Source organism: Gavialis gangeticus, unplaced genomic scaffold (genome assembly GCF_001723915.1).
Source record: "Gavialis gangeticus isolate Ggan-Ray unplaced genomic scaffold, GavGan_comp1, whole genome shotgun sequence".
In the NCBI taxonomy this organism is placed as follows: domain Eukaryota; kingdom Metazoa; phylum Chordata; order Crocodylia; family Gavialidae; genus Gavialis; species Gavialis gangeticus.
Window position 1 is genome coordinate 154,079,261 of NW_017729022.1, and position 22,326 is coordinate 154,101,586.

The 22,326-nt window shown below is 41.9% G+C and overlaps 1 protein-coding gene across 4 annotated transcripts in view; it reads left to right on the forward strand.

Annotated features, from left to right (window-relative positions):
* The window catches only part of THADA (THADA, armadillo repeat containing), a 368,709-nt gene that overhangs the window by 70,695 nt on the left and 275,688 nt on the right, over positions 1-22,326 (forward strand). For all 4 annotated transcript variants that reach the window (XM_019516368.1, XM_019516370.1, XM_019516371.1 and 1 more), the window contains exons 24-27: positions 9,200-9,332; positions 11,464-11,577; positions 13,862-13,984; positions 15,887-15,978. In XM_019516368.1, the coding sequence (XP_019371913.1) occupies positions 9,200-9,332; positions 11,464-11,577; positions 13,862-13,984; positions 15,887-15,978 (462 nt within the window). The remainder of the gene's footprint in view (positions 1-9,199; positions 9,333-11,463; positions 11,578-13,861; positions 13,985-15,886; positions 15,979-22,326) is intronic.

Below are 22,326 nucleotides of genomic sequence, written 5' to 3' on the forward strand. Positions count from 1 at the left end.
ACAGAATGGAATAATGTTTGGGAACTTCAAATTTTAGTAGTTTGAGTTTCATAGCATTTCATATACAGCTCTAATTGCAGCACTCTACTTCATTAATGACTCAGAACATAATTGAGCTCCACTAAGGTATCCATTTATAGGACTTTTCTATTTTGCACTAAATTCAAAGTGTTTAAAGGAGTCATTTCAGAGTAACTGAACTAAAAGCATGTATTGAAGCTCATTGAAAATGATTAATCTCTCATACCAGCTGGTTACTGGTTCTCTACAAGTCCAGTACATAAAGATGCACAAAATTCCACTGGGGAGCTGGGAATAGACACTTCTCTGTGTCATTAACTTGTACTGACTCATTCCATGACTTTTGAAGTGGCATAACCTGCCCCCTTCAATGTCCCTTCTGTCTGATAACAAGAGTTCATAGAACTTGAAACTATTCAGCAGATATGCAATTGAAGCAAATTGTCAATTTATAAAGAAGCTACTGAAAATTTAAATTCAATGTAAAGTAAAATAACAGGTCATTGGTTGCATAATTCTAGTGAAAACTTGCTCAGTTGCTGACCAGTTCAAAATGTTTGCATACGTCCAACACTTTTTTAGCTAGACAGGCATGTGAAATAATGCATAAACAACCAATTTAAATAAAAGCTATTGAAGATGCATCTCCCAACTGTACAACTGGTTCAATCAGTGATGTCACAAAAAAATCCTTGCCCCATGCATTTTTTTCTAACAAAAGTATTTAACCCTCTTTCCCTTTAGGTAGCACATCCACCATTTTACCATGCTTGCAAAAATGTGAATCTGAGAACTCAGTCACAATTAGCTAAAATTGTGATGGGCTGCGACTTAAACATCAAAAAATTCAATCCACTAGGAGAGAACTGTGATAGTCATGGAATAATGGGGTATGGTAGCACATCACAAATTGGTTGTCCCAGTCTGTGTAGATATTGGCAATTTCTTTTTTAGCTTTGAATATTTTTGCTTTTGTAACTTATTTTTTCCACTGGAACTTAAAATAGGTTCAATGTTTTTTTTTGACTCAGACAAAATCTTTTTTAAACCAATAGCTACATCTGTGCTTTCCACTTGAAATGATCCTGATCATGGTTTCCGAAGTATGCCCAACACAAGTTTATTCATCTGGTAGTATAGGTGCTTAAAAGTGCCCGCTTTCAAAAAGGAGAACAAAATGCGCACTAGAACCCCTAAATGTGTCTTTAAAACTATATTTACTTGTGAAATGGCAACACTGGGGTAGACCATCAATTTCTCAATTCCTGCAGAAGAGAAAAAACGGGCAGCTGTGGCTCTTAATCGCTCATTCACTTCCAATTCTGGCCCCAGCCAGTGTACAGCATAGCTTGGACCAGACCTCTCTACATAGTTCTGGCCCATCATGGGCATTCATATTACTTTCTATCCTGGGGACTGGGGAGAGAGAGGAAGTGGAGGGATGACTCTGTAAGGCAATTCTATTCACTCCGTTATTAAATGGGGTTCTCTTATGAAGTAGGTATTTTCTGGAATTGGTTTCACCGTAGATGGTGATAACTTACTGGGGACAGGTTCTTGTCTCTGCTTAATGTTTAACAATTAAACAGACAATGGTTACTATTGTGAAGAAAATATGAATACCGGGCAAAAGAAAAAGAGCAAACTACAATTTGCCTATTGGAAAAGCAAAACAATGCCTGGAAAAAGGTCTCTTCCTCACATGTTATAGGATTACACTGATTGGAACACTGAATTCTGAATATGTGTGCAAAGCAAACACTTCTAATTATATGAAATGTATGCCAAAAACCCACTAAAATCCAGGAAATCCAAAGCTAAGGTTAACTCTTCATTCTTAACACACCATTAATTTAGATGAGTAGTACTGCCATAAGAATTATAGAGAGAGGCTTAGCCTTAACTTTGAATTTCCTGGCTTTTGGCAGTTTGTGTCACAGATTTATTGTATTTAGTGAAACTGATCAGAGTAACTTTTATGGACATGCATTCAATTGTTTTAACTGGAAGAAGAAAAGGTAAATCTGCAAAGCCACAAAAACCACTCATTGAACTGCAGCTGAAGTCATTTACATATCAAGTTACTGTGTAATGTTTTAATTACAGACTTTAATGATTTGGTCTGGCAGAAATAATTACTACCTCAGTCTGATGCATATTAGGTTTCCTAACTTGGTAGGTGATGTGCATGAGTTTGTGATCACCATTTTTACATTGTCTGGCTTTATTATTTGTCTTAAACTTTAGGCCCACCTGCTGCTTAGGAGAATAACCTCCCTGCCAGACCATAAGGAAATATTATTGCCAAATGTAAGGGAGTAGCCTCCTCCTTTTCAAAATCAATAATCTATAATCTTTTACTTTAGGGCCTTGGTGGGTGACAGTAGGAGGTAGAATTATTTGTGGCAGTTTCAAAGCAATACAATTTTAGGGGAGTTTGAAATTTATTGGATTGTATTTTAGCATACTTTTCTGTATTACTGCTAAAGGAAGAAAGTTCCATTTACTTAAATAAAATGGAATAACCTTTTATTATGTAGCATCGCACAATTTAAGTATTACATTTATATGTTACCTTGTGCTTTCCTGTACTGCAGTATGTATCATAAGATATTTCTTATCATATTGGAGTAACATACTGAAGACAAAAGCACTCAACTTGAATTCTTAACAAAGAAGTTCAAATCTTGTTTTAACCTGGGAAGTAAGGCTAACAGCCAATTAATCAGAAGTATTAGCATTTGCATTTGTTTAACTTGTCTAACTTGCATTTGCACATGCGTTAACTTGAGTATACAGCCCCATGGAGTACAGTTTACAATAGAGGTGCACTGATATATTGGTCACATATTGCATTGGCTCCAATAAAAGGAAAATTAACATGATTGGCAATCAGCCTTTTTTTGGCTGACATAGCCAATAGTGTCACTAATAAATGCCACATGCATGCATGCAGCTTCAGCATGCATGCTGTTAGAAATGCAGCCTGGCAGTGTGGAGAGCAGTGCCTGGCCAGTAAGTCTGTGAGGGGAAAGGGGCTTAGGGATGGGGAGGCCCCCATGGTGAGGAAGGAAGTGGGGTAGGGGCAGGGGCTGTCTGCTGCAGGGGCTTGGGGTCATGGGCTCCCTCAGCCTCTTCCTAGCAGAAGGGCTGGGGTTAGGGTGGGTGGCAGTGGTACTGGGAGGGGTGGCTATAGCTCGCCCTCTAGCTACCCCTTCCGGTGCTCCTGCCGCCCACCCCACCCCAGCCCAGCCCAGCCCAGCCTGGGCCCAGTCCTCTGCTGGAAAGAGACTGGCATAGCTCCTGGCCTGAAGCCTGTAGTAGACAGCCCGCCCTCACCCCACGCACAAATCCATAGGGGTGCATGCCCCCCATACCTCCCCCAGGGGTGTGAGTAGCAGTTGGATGAGCTGCCCCCGGATGAGCCTCCTGTAGCTCCATCCCACTTGTGGTGGGGTCACATTCACTGCCCTGGCTGGGGAGCACCTGCCCCTGCCACACTCCCTCCCTCACTGTGGGGGACTCAATCTGCCCCCGCCACGCTCCTTTCCTTGACACCCCCCTCCGACTTACTGGCCAGATGCTGTTCTCTGAGCTGCTGGGCTGGGTTCCTGTAAATCAGCTCACAGATCAGTATCGGCTGATTATGGCTGGTTAATAATCGGTCATTGGTATCAGCCAAAAAAATCTTTAGTGGTGCATCTCTAGTTTACACCAGTGGTTTTCAAACTTCCTGAAGTCATAGAACCCTTTCATATCACTTCTGCTGCTGCAGAACTCCTACCCCTGGGTCCATGGCTTGTGTGAGCTGATGCACAGCCAGGTGATGTGGCCTGGCAATGGTGCCTCACTGCCTCCCAAGCTGCTGCACCATTACCCCCAGTCTCTTTGCAGAACCACTATTGTTGACCCTTAAGGCTCCAGGGAACTTAGTTTGAGAAACAGTGTTGTAGACAAACCCACTAAGGTTACCACCAGAATTGCTGCTTGGTCAAAACTCTAAAAAGATGATCCAAAAGTTTGGGAAAGCAACTCACTGTCGTGAGTCATGAGAATAAGCCTAATAAATGGAAAGCTAATGATAAAGCAGGGAAACCAAAGGAGCCGGAGAAGTGAGGATTATTTTGCAGAATGGCCAGAGGAAGAGATGACTCAGTTGGATTTCTCTGTTATACAGCTGCAGGCTAGGTTGAATCTCTACATTTTTTTGGTCCTGTGTTGCTGAGCTCTACCTGCACTTGTTTGAAGTCATGTTTCTCTGACCCTTCTAATGTGGCCGTCAGGATGGTAGATGAAAGGTAGCTGCAGTTCACAGATCTAGTAATGCTTGAAACATCTGTGAAAAGGTGTGGCAATGGCATAGAACATATTCGGTGTCACTATTGGAAGGACTGATTTCTTTGAATATTCATTAGAAAAGATAGAGAAGGTGCAGTGTCTGTTGCCTAGGTACCTGCCTCTGCTTGTATCCTCCTGGCTGGTAGGTACAGCGTGAGTGACAGTTGTGGCAGTAGAACTGTAATGCTTTTAACATGTAAAATCATATCGTGTAACATGGTGAGAAAAGAAAAAGTAAATGGAGAAAAGGATAAGGCTCCTTCCGCTTGCATATTCCTCTTCTGACTTTTTGGTCTAAATCCTGACTTCTCTTGTCTTTCTCCTTATTTCAGCCACCCAGGTGTTCTGTAAGACCTAACAGGCTACCCAACTGTTTAACTGGGAGACTAGTTAGGACTTGTGTTATGGTACAAAGAATTCCTATAGGTTGGTATAATTATAGTTGTATTAATAATAATGGTTAATCCTCTTTACAGGCTTGTGCTGAGGCATCAGTGGAAGCATTTACTTGTTTTTAATAAAAATGTAAAATGGCATTCATGCAAGAAAAAAATACTGAAAGAGTGCATTTGAAAAGGCTGTGTTAAGGAGCTAGCTTTACTAGCTAAATTATATTTTCTTGAACTTTTTTCTTCCTCAGGCAACACCTGGAATAGAAGTAGACTTGACGTTCTGCTCCTTCCCAAAATTCTTTTGCTTAAGGCTGTTCCTGTAATTTGGACACAAGTATTTATTTTTAGAGCCTCAAGCCATACGAGAGGGTTTATAGGTAATGCCAACTTGTGTAAGAACGATGGAAAAATACTTCATGGCAAGAAAACAGTTCAGACACTTGATAAATAATTCCAAAGGGCTTATAAATAATAGCGCCTTTTTCTGTCTTCACAATATGTTAGATTCAAGTTTTGTGAGTGTATTTTATGTCTAAAATAATTGGACATTGGAAATATATATATCATTATATATGATGATATATCCACATCAAATATTCATGGGGCCATTCAGTTGGGCCAGTATCCTACCTCCCAGACCCATAGGAGGTGGGATACTGGCCCAGTACTCCCCAAATCCCAGTGGTCATCCTGTGTGCAAATCCTAGGCCTCAAGGCCTGTGAGTATGGATGCCCCCAGTCACATTTGATCTTACCCATGCACTTATTTCAGATGGCTTCAGTTCTGTTTTCATTGTATATGTTAATTTCTACTGTATAAGATTAAAGATGTTAAAATTAGCATTAGCTAGATTGTGCCCACCATAATTACCATCTTAAAGATCCTTAAGATAATTGTACAGTTATCACAAAGCCCTCAAATGAGCACAAAATCAGTTAGTTAATGAATTTCTATGCTGCAGGACTTATTCACACTGACCTTATACAGGCTTGGCATGAGTAAACACATAGACTTTAGGCAGTGTGCTGACTGTCAGCTGAATCAGACTATGATTCAAAAGCAAAAGGAAGTGAAGGCCCAGGAGGGAGTGCTTTTCAGCAAGAACAGCTGATTTCAGGAGTTCAAACCCAGGGACTGTTAGCAGAAGCATCTTGGCTGATTTTGCCTTTTAAAGGAGGGTCTGCTGCGTAGCCAATTCACTTTTGTTTTTTCAAACTAAAAAGCACTTTTTTTACATTGTGCATAGTTTCTCATGAGCTTGTGTAGTATCTTGCCCCTTTTGGTTTTAGACACTCATTACTGTGGCATTATTTTTTAAATGCAGAGTATAAATCATACCAATGGAAAACCATTAATGTTTCAATGACTATTTGATGAAACAGAAGGTAGTTATGCATTTTTTGTTTAAAGTTGAATTTTTTGGAATGTAGATTTTAGTGGTGTTTAAATAGTCTAAGTTACTTGAAACGGATGAGCTGGTAGCTTTATGATGCAAATCCAAGGTCCTTCGATCCAGTGCTTCCTGTTAACAGAGTTCTTGTCCTCAAGCAACCAGTTTAAAAAAAAATCATCTTTGTTATGTAGATTTAAAAAAAAAATAAGGAAAAAAAATCTATGTGGCATTATTAACATGAAACACATAGCATTGAACTGGCTTGGTAAAAGCTCTTATCTGGCTGCTTACAACCTAATAATAATTACCTAATAAACTCTAATAGTTTATTAATAATTACAAAGTCAGTAGATTTTTGCATCTGTTTTTAGGATACATTTAATTGGTGTTTCTGCACATGGAATACCACTGCCATGAGTAGTAGATTTTGAGAAGGGAGGGAGAACTCCACCTTCATTGCTAAATATGCTACTGACTGGACCATTAGTACGGTGCATCTTTCATCAACTACTATTTTATGCACTCATTTATGCAAACATCATACTCCTGTTTTACAGATAAAATAGAGCTGGGTTTAGAATCCAAGTCACTCTGCTGTGCTACTTTAAAAAAAAACCTGCTAAATTCCTGTGCTTGTTTATCCTTTCTGTAACCATGTCCCTTAAGATCTGCTTGGCATTTCTTTTCCAGGCCAGGAATAGAAACAAAGAGTCTTCTTTCCCTTCATTCTGTTGCTGTATAGCAGGTAGTTGTACAACCTGCTTGCAAAACATTGCTTCATGCATTGGAAGATTGTGGCCTGGCTCTGAAGGTCCTATGTTGAAATCTTGATGCTGACTTGTTGAGAGGGAACAGGGAGCAAGAAAGGTCTTTATTATGGAATTTCTAACGTGCAGACATGGTTAGGTGAGGGCAGGGCAAAGTTTCCACAAATTCGCTTCTCCGAGAACAAAGAATGGAACTCGGGTTCCTTATATAGTAGAACTTAACTCTTCTGCCTCTCAGAGGGACAGGGTCAAATCTATATAGCTGGTAATGCTGTCTATATAGTAGATCCATAATGTGATGTATGTGCAGTAGATGAAAATGGAAACTGCAGTAATAAAAAAAGCTGAAGTTCAGGAGACATAAATTTGTATTCCAGGCTATCGTAAATTTTCTGTGGCTTTACTTTGGGGTATTTGGGTTTGACGTGGGTCTACGACGAGTTGTACTAAGTGTGGTGTATTTTTTATTGTCTGCAGGTATTGTTGTTTATTCTATTGTGGATATGGAAATGCTAAGTTTCATAGTAAAGTTGCTTCTGGGGCAGCTATTGTCAAGAATTACCAGGCAAAATTTTATAAGGGTGAAAGGAACATCAGGTCATGCCTTCTGAGACTAGATGTGCTAGTGGTAAGAGAAGAAACCCAATCTGTTCATATGCAAATGTGAGGACCATTTTTCAGCCTGATTCATTTGAATGCTTTCATGGGTTCTTTCTAAACAGTTTATTTGTGGAACAGATATTAAGGTTATAATCATGCAGTGGTGACTTTGGCACTCATAGCTGTACAGATTGTGAGACAAGGTCAATCTAGACATTGGAAAATCTGATTATATTTACTTGATTTCTGTCATATGCAAGAAGAATATTAATGTTTCTGAGAGTAAAAAAAGACCAAAACCAAAGCACACAAACAAACAAGCCCAAATCAGGGTTCCTTTCTACACTGTCCAGAAGCACCTTCAGTTTGGTAAAGAGCAGTGTTGGTACAATGAAAAATACTGATAGAGATCCTGCTTGACATAATGAATTGGCTCTCCTTTTTGTTTTTAGCTGAAAAAATACTGTTAAACACTTGTGTGTTCAGTATGACATTTCCTATATGTTTCCTGTTGTTTAAACAAATAGATCCAACTTCCGAAAGAACCATGCAGCAAGTTATCAGTGTCCTCGTGGGAGCAGAGTCAAAGACATATTATGTGAAGTAGTATCTTAACCCTGCATTTCCTGCTTTCACAATGTTTTGACTTTTTCCTTGAAACACTAATTAATTTCAGAGATATACAGGAAGACCTTAACTGAACTGTTTTTTCTGCTGTTTTGATTTTGGGTTTTTGAAGTCTCATGGTTTGGAAGTTTACGTGGAACAGAAGGCACTGTGTGTGTTAGCAGTGTTAGCCCTATTGTGCTTTGGTATGTTTTTCTGAGTTGGTTTGATCAACACATTATATAAATTCTGTTATCAAATGGCAAAATCTGACCAAAGTAGGGAACAGATTCTGGCTAGCAGTACACAGCTACAGTGTGTAGAGAGAAGGTTTACATATGCTCTTCTACCCTAAGGATTTGCACAAGGTTGATCTGTACTTTTTCACATGTGCACAAGCTATTTTAGGTAGTTATTAGTCACACCACCAGAAGAAGAGGGGCAGGGCCATGTAGCTGCATCTGTACAAGGGAATATGTCTTCTGAAATCGTACTGGAGCTCTTCTTTCCTTCTTTGTTTCCCATCTGAGTTTTTGGGGTTTCTTTGCAGCACTTCTTTCAGTGCCCCCATCCTGTCAAAAAATGTCCCAGGCTGCTTGTTGTTAAACACCAGGTATAAAGTACTGAATAGCAGATCTGTTTCAGTGGCTCCAGTCTTCACTGCCCTTCCATTGTCTTGACCGGGATCTGTGCGCACCTTTCTGAGGGAAGGGGACTAAGTTGTGTTGTTATGAAGACAATAGAGTTTTTCCTTTTTCACCAAAAACACTTTTTCTTGTGACACCTTGTGTGGGTTTGATATGACTTGTGCCAACCTTGGGAGATACCCAGTTTTAAAACTAAAATAAATGAAGCTTCAATAATAGGCTTGGATGGCTTAGTTGGGGATGACTCTACCTTAAACAGCAGGCTGGACTAGATGACTTTGGGGGTCTCTTCCAGCCCTACTTTCCTATGATTCAATGAAGTACACATCTGCTGTATACATTTTGGTATATCAGTTTATGCCATGTCTAATGTATATTTCTGTTTTGATTTTCTCTGTCCTAGCTACTTATCCATTCTTATTTGTGTCATGTAGGTGTAACAATGAGAGGCTACAGAGGTTGCCAGAGCAATGGTTGTGCAGTGTTTTGGAAGAAATAAAATCTTGTGATCCTTCATCTAAGCTATGTGCCACTAGGCGCAGTGCTGGAATTCCATTTTACGTACAGGTACCTACTAGAGTTAGCAATTTCCTTTATTATTGCTGCTTCTGTCTGAAATGTATAAACTCATATAAGATATTGGTGAGTATAGTGTGTGTGTGTGGTATGCTTGCTCTTTAATGATTTTTGCCTATTTTTGGTCAAATTTATACTGTTTCTGGGGACTTGGTCAACTTTGGTATAGTTGAGAGGCCATATTTTGGAATAGCTTATATCATGCAGGCCCATCAACTGGGATTGCCTGAAGTATAGGTCAGAACAGAAGTTTGGCCTGAAAGATGGATCTTATGACTGGTGTTTTGGAGGATGAAGCACATGAGTTTTGTTGGTTCAAATCCTTGAAAACGTGTAACTTTGTTTCATTTCAGACACTGTAAGTATGTCGCTGATAGCACATAGCTGCTTATTTTACTTGTTAAAAATGTGGATATGGCTCTGAAGTGTCAGTTATGAAATAAAAGTGTAGAACTGAAAGGGATATCTAGACATAAGCTATACCAGTCTTCTGTACTGAGGTAGGATCAAGTGTACTTAGGCCAGCCCCTGATGTGTTTTTAAAAACCTCTAGTGAAAATTTCACAGCCTTCATAGGTAACCTGTTCAAGCTGATTTCTTCTTTTCCTTAATTGCAATGAGAACAGTTGTCATGAGCAAGAAAACTGGAAAAACTGTCCTGTTGGAAGACCACAGATCCCCTAAATCCTCTTTCTCCCAGATTAAATAAACCTAATTCCTTCAGCCATTTCTTAGGTCATATTTTCTGAACCTCTCATCATTCTTGTTTCTTGCCTGTGACTCAGTGGCTGCTTTCAGATGTGAACCCTCCCCCCCACCTAAAACCCCCAAGACAAAACAACCCCAAACCCCAGCACTTTACTTTCAACTTGATGCGCCCCCGCGCTGAGCGCAACTTATACCCAGATGATGGATTGCATCAGTTTGACCCAGTTGGCCCAACATCTGTATAGACTGGGCATCTCAGCAACGCTTTTGGCATTATATCTAATAACTGATATCAGCACCTTGTCAGTCTGTGGCAGGAGGGCCGCCCATGCCTCTGATTGGCTGAGTGGGCTCCAAAAGTCCTGTCTGTCGGAGATTGACAATTTACAAATGGTTGTACTTAGAACTAGTTGAAAACATTTTAGTACAATCTTGTTTCAGTGAAAAGGGCCCTTATGCCATAATACAAATGTTGCATTGAATGGATTGATTTTGATGGAAAACAGATCAAGGACATTAGCAGTTCTGGGACAAGGTCTCACTCTCTTCCCACCTCAGTCTGCCTAATCTCCTGACACTTAAGGTACCTCTCAGTATGCAAGAGATGCATGCTCAATTCCCTGATCCTAATCTGGATTTCCCACATGTGAAGTCTCTGTCCCATATGCTGTCAACTGTCAAAAACAGGAGAGATTGTTAGAGGGAGGGAGACTGCCTCTGTAACCCTGAATTAGGCAGAGCGGAGATTCTACTTGAATTTTCCTAGCCCCAGGTGAGTGTCTTAACGTAAGATAAGCACTAGACTGTTTGCTATTCTAGAAAGCGTGTCTTTTGCCTTTTTTCTTAAAGAAAGTCTGATTTTATCCTGCCTTAGAATGAAAACTGTTCCTGATTCTCCAGTGTTTGCAGAATGAAATTTTTGTTGTTTTTTCCCTAGTCCATAAACTAGCAAATCATGTGTGTGTGTAAAATAAGTTTTCAATCCAAGCTAAGGCATTTGTCAAGAATGTGAAGTATGTGTATACTTAATACAATAGGTGTTTTTGCTATAGTAAATTAGTTTTTGAAAAAATATTATTTCATTCTTATGTAAAGGAGGAAAATGTAAGTTTTTATTTTACTCAACTTGAAAATTGGTGAAGGGATATTGCTGAAATGTCTCAGGAAAATTCACCTGTGTAGGAAAAATGCAAAAAATTTCATTCAAAAGCCATGAGTGGTTCAGAAAATTTGGAGCACAGCAAAATGGTTACAACTGAACCTCTTGTGCAAATTTCCCAGGGTGCTTTTCAGTCACTAGAGGCTGTGTTAACATATTAGGTAGGGGAAAAAAAAAGACATGGATGCTGAAATAAAACTGTAAAAGAATGTGCCTAGAATATGTAGTAATTTGTTTTTAACCCTTTTCCTTTAGGCATTGTTGGCTTCAGAACCAAAAAAGAGTACGACAAACTTGCTGAAAATTACAATGAAAGAGTTGATATCTTTGGCTATGCCCTTGAATGATTCAACAAGTACAATCCCACAGGTGAGAAGTAAATACAGTATGGTAGTCCATTTTTCAAGCAGTTCAGTTCAAATCAGTCCTCATCTTTTTTGTGCAGTAGACCAATTAGCTTCACAGTAAAGCATCGCTGTCTACATGTGTGCCAGTATTAGGACACAGTAAATTAATTAACTCCGTTATAAGATAGTGCTGTCAGGGACAGTACTGTCTTACAGTGGAGTGATTAACTGCAATGAAACGCACGTGCGGGTGGTGACCACAGGTGTAAATTGCATCCAGGCAGCAGGGGGCCAGACTCCTGCCTGCTGCCTAGCCACATGACTCTGCACTTTTGGCACTGTCATGCCCCAGTCAAGCCCCTCCGCTGCCCACCGCTGCCACCTGGAGCCCAGGGCTGACTCCCTCAGCATGTTGCCAGCTTGGGCCTGCTTCACCCTGGGTCCAGTTGTTGCATGTGTAGACGCTGTGCCCGGGAGCAGTGTATTGCAGCTCAAATGCTCTGGAATTTATCACTTTGTATTAATTGCATGTGCAGATGCACCCAGTCTTGCATATAGTTGACGTTGTATTCTCTCTTCAGTGCCTCTTCAAGTGTAGTGAGAATATTCAAATTCCTTTTGATTATAGGTTTTGTTGTTAGATTATTGCCTCTAATATTACTGAATAAATGTGAGTAGTAAAATTTTACCAAGTGATCTCCCACTTGGAGTAGAAACCAAGTTTGTATGTAACAAGATGGAAGAAAATTGTTTTCCTTTGCTAGAGATGGCAGATTTAGATCAAATCTTAAGAACAAATTTTGAACTTAAGAGTGTGATGGGGGCCATCTCAAAACCGGTCATGACATCAGCCCTCCCACCTGTCTAGGGCAGTTTGGTCTGCCTCTCCTTGATGTATCAAAAAAGATGGGAAATTCTGGAGGCAGCCCATTTTATTAGCCTGATGCCAAGGGCCAAATACACTGCTCCAAATCTCCCCTTACATAGTGTCCCATGCCTCGCAGATGGCATCCAAAATCACTTCCAGCTCCCTTGGCCCCTTAGTTGGCCCATGTTCGGCCTCTGGCCCACATTTCGCCTCAGATGTCCTCAGACATACCTTGGCCTCTCTGCCTTCCTCACTGGGGTCACTACTCTGGCCGACATGCTTGCAGTCCTTCAGGCCCCCACAGACCCTACTCCATGCAGCTTCTGACTTTCTATCCCATACCAGGCTGGTCTTGTCCACTCAAGTGGACCTGGGCCCTGTGCTTTTCTGTTGGGGTGTGCTCCCCTAGCCCTTCCCCTCCATGGGATACCCACAAGGCAGTGCGGGCTGAGGGTATATTGCACCCCCCCCACACACACACACACCTTTCATTGGAGAGGCAGAGGTGTGGCATTTCCTCTGCCGCCAGCAGCTCGACTACACCATCCAGTCCCAGCAGGGTGCAGTTTCAGGTCATGCCTCCTCCATCCTCATAGTTCCTACCCTGACCTCTCAGTGTTCTGGGAGCTGCAGGCTGAGTGATGCTGCTCCTCTGCCTCCCTAGGTGTAACTGCTGGCTCAGCTTCTTGGGCCTGGGCTTATACTGAGGCTGCCCAGCCCTCCTCTAATCCAGGGGCCCTCTGCAGTCATGTGACTGCCTAATTGGGTCTACTGCACCTGTCAGCTGCTCCACAGCCTGCTCAAGCTCCTTAAAGTGGCAGGCACCCAAAGGTGCTCTGCCCCAAAGAGCACTAGGATACAAGAACAAGCTGCTTAGGGAAGTTATGGAATATTCTTTGAGGTTTTAAGAAGAGGTTGGATAGACATCTGTTTGGGTCATTTTAAGAGCAGCAAATCCAGCATCTGTGACTGCATACAGAAGTTTAGGCAGCCTGTCGGGGAGGAGCTCTAAGTATGGTACTTTACACAACGTGCCATGAGTTTAGAGCGCCATTGAACCCAACAAGCGTTCACCTGCTGGGGAGGGCAGGGGGCAGGGCTTGGGGCCTGGCTGCACTGGCCCAGGCCAGCAGTCAGGGTGCTCCAGCAGCCTCTGAGGAGGCTGCTTGATTTCCAGCTGGCAACTTGGGGCAGCAGCAGCATAGAGTGGTGAGTGGTGGTGACCGCTGCCGCATGCAGTCTTTCCCCCGCCGCGTCCATCTGTGTCCGGCTGGTCGGCCGAAAATTCCAGTTAATGGAATTTCCAGCTAGAGATTTTGCTGTATATGTAAGGTTTTCACTTAATCTCTACTGATGCGGTTAAATTACACAAGTTGAGGACTTTTCCCTCCAAGCGGCATGTTACAGAACAGCTAACATTTATATTCTGTTCCTCCAGGTTCATGCTTTAAATATCCTGAGGGCGTTGTTTAGGGATACCCGCTTAGGTGAAAACATCATACCCTATGTAGCAGATGGAATACAAGCAGCAATTCTTGGTTTTACATCTCCTGTCTGGGCAGTAAGTTTATACTTAATGCATTTTAATGGGGTGAAAGAGGCATGTGGTGGTGCTAATTAGAACATTACTAATGTCTCTAAGTAATAGTATCATAGCTACTGGAATTTGAACTTTCACAGCTACATATCAAATATATGGTATTTCCCACTCTTGTGCCTTCAGTCATTGGAGGAAAGAATTCAGAAAATGTTGGGCCTCAGTATTTTGCTATATCAATACAATTTTTGGTTGCTATATTGCAATTTCTTGCTAATTGAAGAGTGACAAAAGTATATTCTCTTCCGAAAGAGGAAAAGTATCTGATTGTCTGATGAATTTTGATTCATATTTGTTATGTTAGTAAGAATCCAGTTGCACTATTTCTGGTCATTGGTTTTGGTCTCATTGCAATATGCTAATCAGAATGTGATTCTTAAGGTCCAGTGTTTTATGACCTTCCAGAGTTGAAAATAAATGTTCTAAAGCAATGGAAAATCTGTTTTATATTTTTACTTTGTCCTCAATGATAAGTATTTCCAGCACACTGGAACTTACCAGTAGTTCTCAACTTAAATATTCCAGAAAGCCTTATCCTCTTAATGTTTTCATCTGAATGATGAGTTTGATATTCTTTGCCCGTAAGCAAGATCAGCTCTGATGGTCCCAGCATTTTGGAAATTTTGAAAGCTCTGAATTCCAGTGAAATGTCAGACTACTGGAAACTGATTAAATTTCTGATGAGTGTTCCTCTGGTCTTCACAGGCACATTATTTCTGTCTAATCCCTGTCCCTGAGCAGAATGAGATCCAGTATAGCATTAACATTGCCTCCCTGTCCCATGCTGCAAACAACAATCTCCTTTCTTTGAACAAGGTAGAACTTGAAAAATTATATTTTGCCTCATGGAATGAAGAAATAGCATTGTTCTGCAGGGGAAGGAAGAAGAATTTTAGCAGTGCTCTTCCTTTCGTGGCCTCAGTTGTAAAGAGGCTCCTTCAGAGGCAAAAAACATAGTGGCACAGCTCCTTTTACCACATGTTGGGGAGAGAGGAAGAGAAGGTCTCTTACCTCATGGAGTGGAGAGAATTTGTCAATTGTAGGAGGTGCTTACATTGCATGCTATTCTGCAGTATATTGGAAGCAGGCTAGCCATGGTAGTATGAAAGCCTGTGCAGGCTAAGTTACCTTTCTGCTTCCCAAGTTGATAGAGAAGCAGGATAACTTCAGAACTGGGCAAATGAGCAGCTACCTGCTTCAGTCCCTTAGTTAGTTGACCTATATCTGTGGCGTGCTGCTATTCCACATGCAGAGTAGCCATAACTCTGGCCATTTATTGCCTACTGTGCTTTCCTGCACCCTCTGCCTGCTGCCAAATATTAAGGCTCTTGGAAAAAAACCCCAAAACCTGAGCTATAAATTTGGCCTATAGAATGGCAGCAGCAAGAATGAAGGGTGCCCAGTTAGAGTAAAATCCATGTGATACGGTGGAGGCTCATGCTATCGGGTCAAGTTGGTGAGGGTGCCTACCTTAAGGAAATTGGACAGGCACCAAAGGGCATCCTTGGGCACATTTTAAAGATAAGGAAATTGTGGCAGATTACACAGGAAGATTGGAAAGGTTAAGATGGATTTCAGATTTCTGCCTCCCAGGCCCAAATTTTTACTACTAAGCCACGCCATCTTTTGGGTGGTGCATTGATCTCCATTAAACTGCTTGTCTTTTCAAGTTGAATACTGTAGATTGTGGCTTCAGCTTCCTCTGATGCTTCTGCATCAAGAAAGATGCAGTGCTAGGTTAACAGATCTGTCTGTTCAGAAATATAAAATACTGTGTTGTTAGGTTTTAAAATTGCTACCAGAAACAAATTTGAAGAGCTGTTTGGAAGCTTCTTAATTCCTATTCCATATTTCTTTATGTATTAGGTAAGAAATGCCTCTACACTTCTTTTTAGTGCCCTGATTACAAGAATTTTTGGAGTCAAAAGAGGGAAGGATGAAAATTCCAAAAAAAACAGGTAAGCTCCATCTGATATTAGCTTTACTTTTCCAAAACATTGCGTCAGCCAAGAACAATTTGAAAATGTTTCTTGCTTTTATAGATGTATCTGAAGCATAATATTACAAAAAACATTTCAATTTGTTTAAACTGTTTGGTCAAGAATTAAGCTGTTGGATCAAACACACCAACTGCTAAGCAATAAGCACTATTTCTAAATTCCAGGGTAGCATCGCAGACAGAGCCTGAGTCTCAAAGCCTGACTGCTTAGCACCTGCACTTCCCAAAAAACTTCAGTGGAAGGTCCATATTGTCTGAGCCACTTAGAACCATCCTGGATTTTCAGGAAGTTGAGAACATGGTCTCACTTATAGAATACCTGAATCTACAAGGCATTGCTCTTACTCTTTTTTTTTAAATAACTCCTCAGCCTCTTGTCAGCTTAGATCAATTGTTGTTGATTGCAGCTGTTATTTCATTTTTTCCTGCTGTTCTGCAGTAATAGGAATTCGATACCAAATAGAGTAAATATCATTGGTTGTTATCCTCAAATACAAATATTTTCATCCCTAAAAAAATATGTATGTATGTTTTAGGAGGGAGTGGGAAAGATATCAAGTAAGGGAGAAAGGAGACTGTGAATTCAGATGTTGCCTCAGAAGTTGAGTCACTTATGTTTCCATGCATCTCTGACCAAGGCCATAGCTCCCACAATCCACAAGGCAGTCAAAATGAGTTGTGTACTGTTTTTTAGGAGCACATAAACGGAGAAATTATAAAAAAAATCACTGCAGGAACAGTCAGAACTGGACCCAGAATCCTAACATGCTAGACCTAGAAATTACTAACTAATTGTGATTAGTGTTGACACATTTTTCTCTAATGTATTGTTTTTTTATCAAGACATTATGTATAGTCAGTTTTCCTTGTATAGGCAATTTATTTATCCTATGTATAAAGGAAAAAAGGAAAAATAGCTTTTGGAAAATAAGTGAACAGCAACAAAAAATTGGGGGTAGGAAAGGCATACGGCTGGAATTGATGGCAGTCTTTAAATTACTTTTAAGTAGGGGTTCACAGATATTTTTTGGTCTGATACCGATGGCTGATTTATTAACGAGCCAGATTGGCTGATACCAATCCGATCAGTGATATGCAGCCTGGCAGCTTGGAGAGCAGTGTTCAGCTGGTAAGTCTTTTGGGGGAGGGGTAAAAGATTGGGGCCCCCATGGTGAGGGAGGGAGTAGGGCTAGTACATGGGTAGGCACTTCACAGCCAGGGTGGGTCACGGGATGGAGCTGCAAGTGGCTGTCCAGAGGATGTTGGAAGAGGGGGGTGGCTCCCACCACAGCTCACACCCCCAGGGGAGACATGGGGGGCGTGTGCATCCTGGATCTACTCATGGGGTAAGGGTGAGCTGCCACTGGGTCTGGGGGAGGCATGGTGGTTCTTCCTGGTTGGGGGGGTTGGGCCAGGTCTGCTGGGAGGAGGGGGCTATAGGGTAGGCTATGGCCACCCCAAAATTCGCTGTAGCCCACCCTCCCAGACCTGTTGCCCCCTGCCTGGACCACAGCCCCATCCCAAGCCCCCACTGGGAGCAGCCCGGCTCCACCCCTGACCCCAGCCTACAGCGGCAGCCCACCTTTGCCCCACGTGCTGATTCAAGGGGTGCACACCCCCCATGCCTCCCGCGGGGTTTGTGTAGCTGGGGAGCCGACAGCCCCTCTCCCCATGGCCCCTCGTTGAGCCATTTGTGGCTCTGACTCATGCCCTGCCCTGGCTGGGTAGTGCCTACACCAGCCCCACTGCCTCTTTCTCTGTGGGGGCCTTGATCTGCCTTCTCCCCACCCCCTTCCCTCCAACAGACTTACCAACTGGACACTGCTGTCCAGGCTGCCAGGCTGTCCATGTTTATGCTGTGGCTGTGCACATGCACGCAACACTTGTTGGTGACAATTATCAGCCACATTAACCAAAATAGCTGATTTGTCAGTAATGTCAGTTTTCCTTTTATCTGTGCCTATATGATAAGGACCGATGTATTGGTGCACATCTACTTTTAAGTGATTTGAGTTCAGGTTTATGGCCACGTCTGCACATGAAGATGTTTGTTGAGGAAAATTATAAATGGTTTATTTCATTAGCTTATTGGTAATGTTTCAGTCCGTTCGTTATTGTGCATATGGAACTACTGTTTAAAATGATAACATAGGCAGGGCAGGATAACACCCTAGAGACCAACTAGTTCACAGAGGCATAAGCTTTCATAGTCTGCTTGACTTCAGAATAATGCAGCTAACTATTTCTCTCAAACAGTGATTCTTAACCAGGGTTTTGTGGCATCCTGGGGTACTTTGAGATTCTTTCAAGGGTACTTCCGGGTACAACTCAATTTTAGCACTACTAGGTGTGTAAACATGATTTGCATGATAGACCCAGAGCCTGTGTCCAGACAAGCACAGCTGTTTGGTATGTGGCACTGCAGATGCGTCTGTGGCGCCACATACTGCACGTTCAGTTGTTCACTGTGCTGCAGTGGAGCAGCACGGAGGGTTTTTTTGACCCCTGAATATCCAGGGGTCAAAAGAACCCACAGAAAAAAGAGGAGCACCACATGCATGGGCAGCAGGTGCTGCTCAAAACTGGAGCTGGGCTGGCCAGACCCGTGCTGTGGCTGCTGGCCAGGCTCTGTGCAGCAGAATCACTGCTTCTGCAGCCCTGGGAGGCCCCCAGAACCCCAAGTAAGGCTGCTGGGGCCAACCTCCACTACCCCACCTAGGGTAACTTGCCATGCTTCAGAACACACACGGCATGTGTGTTCCTCGGAGACAGCTAGCCGCGGCACAAGGCGTGCCACTGGTAGTTGTCCCTGGGGAATCAAACATCCACACCACATGTGGATGCAGCCAGAGATTTCAAATAAGAATCTGTAGGATTAGCAACACTCTGATCTGTTGTGGTCTTTCCAAGTTATTTGCAACAGAAGAGTTTCAGTATTATTTTTTTGTAATCAGGAAAAGTAATGAAAACCAAGAGCTGGCATTTTTCAACGGGTGCCTCAAGTCTAAAAAGATTGAGAATCACTGCTCTAAAATACTAGTTCAACTATTATATTGTTTTTACTGTTACGAAAGCCACTAGATGTCACTGTTGATGCATTATTTTGTACAGTTGCAGTTACAGTGCAGTTACACAGTTGCACAGTTACACAGTGACAGTGGGGTGTAAAGTGAAATTTTCCTCTCCTTCAGGAGCCTTAAACTTTTCAATACAACGTTCTTGTTTTCAACTCAATACCATTTTCTCTTAATTTTAAGGTTAATGTTGTTAAAGCTTTCAAATTGTAAGAGTTCACTAGAAACCTAAATAAAAGTAGGCTTTTTTCAGGGACAGGACATGTATACTGCAGCTCCACTGAAGTGTTTTATTGCCATAATTGTTTACTCAAGTCCTGAGACTAAATACATTATTACATCCTTCTATGAGTTTTCATACTTATAACGTTTTAGCTTATAATTAATTATTGCACTGCACTGAGGCAAAGGGGGTCAGGATCAACTTTAGGAAATTCTGTAGGTTTTAATTTTGTTTCATGTATTGGTTAAGTTCTTGAATGCCAAAGAAGGAAAAATGTCAAAATTAAAAAGAACCCCCCCAATTTTTAGACAATATAGATAAATCTTTTTACTAAATATTGTGAAATTGTTTATACAAGACTGCTCTTATATTTTTGAGTAGCAGTGGAGCGTTGTAATAGCCACAGTGGTTCAGGAAATATAAAAGGTGAGTATTTTTTGGTGATATTTTTTCTTGAACTAAATATAGTTGGGAGAGATGTTAGGCAAGTTCAGACCTAAAGGATCCTTTTTCGTGGTAGGAGAGGCACTTATTGCCCAAAAGTTTGTCTGACATCTTTCCCAACTACAGTTGGTCCAGTTACAGAGAAACTCAGAGAAGTATTTTTCCAAGAAACAATGGTGAAAAAAATTCTGAGTTGCCGTATTTACTCAAATATAAGACAATTCTGAATATAAGATAACCCTGCCCCCCCCCCCATAATTAGATACTATATATAGGAAATGTATAAATTTGTTATAATTTTCCAGGTGCACAGTCTAATTATTGGAAGGTTGTCTTGAATTCATACCCTTCCCACTGCTATGGTGGGGGAACTGGTGTCTGCAGGTGGGGGTTCATGTTGGCCCCTTGCCCTTTTCCACCCCTACTTCTTCCCCCTGCAGCCTTTCTGCCCTGCTCCCTCCCTGAGCACAGTGTGGAAAGTATTGAGCTGTATGTAATGGTTGGGGGAGAGGAGGGAGGGACAGAAGGGAGGGGAGAAGCTGCAGAGGGCAAGCAGAAGAGGACAGGAGACTGCTGTGGGTCTGACTCTAGCCCTGACAGAGACCCAAGGCCAGAGTCAAAACTGCAGCAATTGCTTGCCCTCCATTGTTAATTTGAAATGCAAGAAACCAAAAAAAATAAGACTTTCGAGTAAACATACCCATAGGAACTTGTATATATGTAAATTACTATGAGTGAGTTCATCCAGAATTGAATTACATTTTAAGTTGTAAACTGCTACAAGTTTCAACACAGGTGCTCCCTAAGCACACTTTTGAACAGCACTCTTTACCTACTTATACGAAGTACAAACTGGATGTATCTACACGTTGCCCTATGACAGTGTTGTTACTGCACTGTGCTTTAGTACTTCCTTTTGGAAGTACTGAAGCATGGCACAATAACCTACTGGTGCATGCTAACTTTTAGCAGCTATTTCGCTGTAGTGGTGCGCCACAATGGGGGAGTGCGCCACTACAGCAAAGTAGCTGCTGGTCACATGTAGATTCCTGTAGATACTACATCTGCATAGTGTGTCACTGCAGCAATGTAACATCTCATGTAGATGTGTCCACTATGTATGATACTAGTCCAGAGCCAAAAGGCTCATGGCTTGTCATATAGTTCATTGAGCTGGTCCCCAGCAGAGGCAACAGCATTTCAAACCATGGTAACCCCACAGTCCAGCACTGCTCAATTTATGCATGTGTGTGCTGGTATGAGAATGTAGTATGAAGGGCTTATATGTGACTGTAAGATGGAGGGGAAATCCCTTGTCTTATCCCTGAGTACATATGGTAATTAAACCTCTCTACTAACTACTATTTTATTTTTTTTTTAAATACTCTTCTGTTTTCTGCTTTCGTAGAGTCAATAATGATCAGGTCAAAACTGGTACATTGATTTTTATGTCAGCATATTATTTGTTTAAATAACTTGATACTAGGATGTGGGAGCTTAGAATCAGGTAGAGCAGGGACCTCAGCCTGGTTCTCAGATACCAAGGGAATGGCCCTAGCCCAACTGCGTCATTTCAGTTTCCCTCTAGCCTGGTATGTTTTCTTTATGCAGAGTAGAACAGCTTGAACAGCTTAATAAGAATTAAGGAAACATCTATACTGGGGTTGTGACCATATTACCATATAAAATGGTTCTCATTTTCACATGTAAGTTTGATATGGAATTAATACAACCATTAGGAAAACGTGACTATAAATCATGCTGTGTAGCCAAGACCTGACATGTATGCTGGGTTTTGTTCGATAAGGAAAAGAAAAGTTAAAACAAAGACAACAAAGCTGTGCTTTATGGTCATTTTAGATATTTCTTGTTTTTTACGTTTTATGTTAGGATCATTGCTTCTAGTCAGCATACTGCAAGTAGGCACTTGGAAAACCAATAGATTAGGGTTTCCAAATCCTGTTAGGGCCCCAAGAAGCCTCATTTGGTCTCCATGTATTTAGATCAGGACGCACTGTGCTCCTATGGTCTGTGATAGGACCGGGGTACACACAGCCCCCACATGCCAGGATCAGGCCCTGTGTGCCAGGATCAGGTCCCAGGGCCTTGTCCCACCCGCCTCCCAGTCCTGGTGCCTTTGGAATCAGGCCCTGTGGCCTACACTGCCCCATATGCTGGGTTTAGGCCCTGTACCACCCCTGCCCAGTCCTATGTGCTGGGATTGGGCTCGGGGGGCCCATGTGCTCAGTTTGGGCCCCATGCAGCCCAGTGTCCCCAGTCTAGTGTGCAGGGCTGTGGGCCAGATGGCACAGTACTGAGGGCCAGATCTGGCACATGGGCCAGAGTCGAGCACCCTGATCTAGAACATACTGACTTTCAATGTTAGGAAGTAGGGCTGTGCGAAACGCCTGCATTTCATTTTGTTTCAGATTTGGCGTTTCAGAGGGACTGTGATTCGTTTCAGTGTTTTGAATCACTGTCTCATTTTGTTTCAGCTGAAACTGTTTCAGAGCTGTTTAGTAATTTCGATGGGCTTTGGCCATAGCATAGGCTATAATGGAGGATC